At 38.1% G+C, this 2578-nt stretch overlaps 1 protein-coding gene across 2 annotated transcripts in view; it reads right to left on the bottom strand.

Moving 5' to 3' along the window:
* The window catches only part of LOC107662025 (slit homolog 3 protein-like), a 195056-nt gene that overhangs the window by 47841 nt on the left and 144637 nt on the right, over positions 1-2578 (bottom strand). For both annotated transcript variants that reach the window (XR_001631166.1, XM_016451881.1), the window contains exons 13-14: positions 2206-2349; positions 1734-1897 (exon numbers count right to left, since the gene is read on the bottom strand). Coding sequence is in view for 1 of the 2 variants with exons in the window: in XM_016451881.1 (XP_016307367.1) it covers positions 1734-1897; positions 2206-2349 (308 nt within the window). In the remaining variant the exon portion in view is untranslated. The remainder of the gene's footprint in view (positions 1-1733; positions 1898-2205; positions 2350-2578) is intronic.

Genomic DNA, 2578 nt, shown 5'->3' with positions numbered 1-2578 from the left:
ACACACACACATACACACACACACACACACATAAAACACAGATTTTCATGTGCAAACACTGTGGAAACACACGCTAGGGACCAGTAGTGGGTTTGTGTGCACTTGTTATTGTGCTGATATACTGACAGAAGTTTAATGAGAAAACCCTGTGGCTTAATATCAAAGCAAACAGTGGCTGCACTTCTCCTACCAAATCAGTTCCCTCAGGGGCACGTGCTTTTGGCTGCGTGTGGGGGCCCAGTTCCGACTCATAAAAACATCCTCTAAAAAGGCATCTTCATTCTGCTTCAGAACAGCCAACATTGTCCTATTAGCACTCTGAAACCTGGCAGTGTGTGAGAAGAACTGCTCCAGGCCAGAGTATGCCACACACACTCATATAGGAAAGGGACGTCACTGAATGTGAGGAGCCTCAGTGTGAAGAAGCATGTGAGCAGCAATTGGTGGGCCAGAACTCCAAGTGCAAGTCACTGTGCACAGCCTAGTGGACTCACTGTGGTTGGGACAGGTGGGCGGTAGTAGCCTGGTTCTGATTCATTCACTTGACTGATTGTCTTTCATAAGGTGTACAATTCCTTTGTTAACTTGGACCAAAAACAACCATAATTTAGTTGTACACTACCATTTTCCACCTACTCATTGAATTTAAACGGGTTTTTTTGGCTACTGGTTTGTACGTATTATACTATTTTTATTCAGCAGGGATTGCATTAAATTAAATTGCATGCATTACATTGATCAAAAGTGACAGTAAAGGCTTTTACATTGTTACAAAAAATTCTATTTCAAATAAATGCTGTTCTGTTGAGTACCATGGTTTTCACAAAGATATTAAGCAGCACAACTGTTTTCAAAACTGATAATAATTAGAAATGTTTATTGAGCAGCAAATCAGCATATTAGAATGATATCTGAAGGATCATGTGACACTGAAGACTGGAGCAATGATGCTGAAAATTCAGCTTAAATTTGAAACTATATTAAAATAGAAAACTATTTATTTTAAATTATAATAATATTTCACAATATTACTTTTTTAATGTATTTTTGATCAAATAAATGCAGCCTTGGAGATCACAAGATACTTTTTTCAATGCTAACACTTTGACACATTTTGAGAGTCCACTTCAGACGTTCTAATAACAGTAAGTAACTTTGTAACTACATGTCAACTAGCAGTCATTAGAGTATCAGTAGACTGTCTGCTTAATATCTAATAACACTTTATTTTGATGGTCCATCAACAGATATTCTACTAACTATAAGTAACTTTGCAAGTGCATGTCAACATACTCTACTGACACTAACTTAACAGTCTACTAATACTTTAATGAGAATTGTTTGACACGTAGTTGCAAATTAATGAGAGTTAGCTGACATGTACGTATTTGCTTATAGTTAAATAAAATAAAATGCAACCCTTTTAAAAACACACACACACACACACAAAAATCTTAACAACCCCAAACTTTTGAATAGCAATGTATTTTTACGTTTTTGCATTTGAAATAAGCAGCCAGCTACCAAGCTGCTGAATACTGAATGTGAAGTGAGTGATCATGTTACAATGTCATAACATTTTGATTTCTAAATGACCCATTTTATATCTTAGTGTGAATACATATTCAGAGTGGACCGCCTGGTGAATGTTAAAGTATGTCTACACACTGTAGTATTGTTTAATTTCACTCAAAGTACCAAGTAAAACACAGTGTGCAGGTGTGTAGCTATACCTGTGCAGCGGAACTTCTTGCCCTTGACCTGACTTATGCGTTTGTTGGCAAGGCGCCGCGGATGGCTGCATCGAGCTCCGCTGGTCTCAATTGGATTGTCAAACAGGTAGTCTGCCAGCCACTTCAGATGACAGTCACACATGAAGGGATTCTGAGCGAGGTGTCTACGGAGGGTGGACATAATGATAAATCAAAACACTTAATTAGTCAAGGGAGTTTGTATAATCAAACAGTAATATCCTGTGATAACAATATGATTCATAAACATGAACTGTTTTTTTTCAGTGTTAAGGTTTTCATTTGTTTAGTACACATTTATCTCACTGCTGTTAATGTTGTTTTGCTATCTGCTTGCAGCTAATTAATTGCGAGGTGAAGGCAGTCCCGCTCAACAGTTGCTTAGAGACTGGAGTCTCTTGGACTGAGTGTGGGTGTGGAGAGTGGAGTGTTTATGTGTGTGTGTGTAACTCACAGTGTTTTGATGGCGCGCAGAGGGGTGAAAAGGCCTTTGCTGATGGTCTGAAGCTTGTTGTCGTAGAGGGACAGCAGGTTGAGGTTCTGCAGGTCTTTGAAAGTGTTAACTCGGAGACAGTTGATCTTGTTGGCATTCAACAGTCTGAAAGAGTAAACAAGTTTCATTAGACGCTTTTTTTATCATCAGTATAAACACACAATAACAAACAAACAAACAAAACCCTAAAAACTGCTTTAAGCTCTGCTATAATATTTATGTTTAATTTAAACTTATAATAAGCACTTTCTTACCAATTGAATTATGGTACAGAGCACATAGCGTCTAAGTGGCAACCACCCCCCCCCCCCCCCAAAAAAAAAACGGAAAAAAA

This window comes from Sinocyclocheilus anshuiensis, unplaced genomic scaffold (genome assembly GCF_001515605.1).
Source record: "Sinocyclocheilus anshuiensis isolate Anshui unplaced genomic scaffold, SAMN03320099.WGS_v1.1 scaffold535, whole genome shotgun sequence".
In the NCBI taxonomy this organism is placed as follows: domain Eukaryota; kingdom Metazoa; phylum Chordata; class Actinopteri; order Cypriniformes; family Cyprinidae; genus Sinocyclocheilus; species Sinocyclocheilus anshuiensis.
Note: the sequence above shows the minus strand (reverse complement) of the source record. Positions and strands in the feature narration are given on the sequence as shown.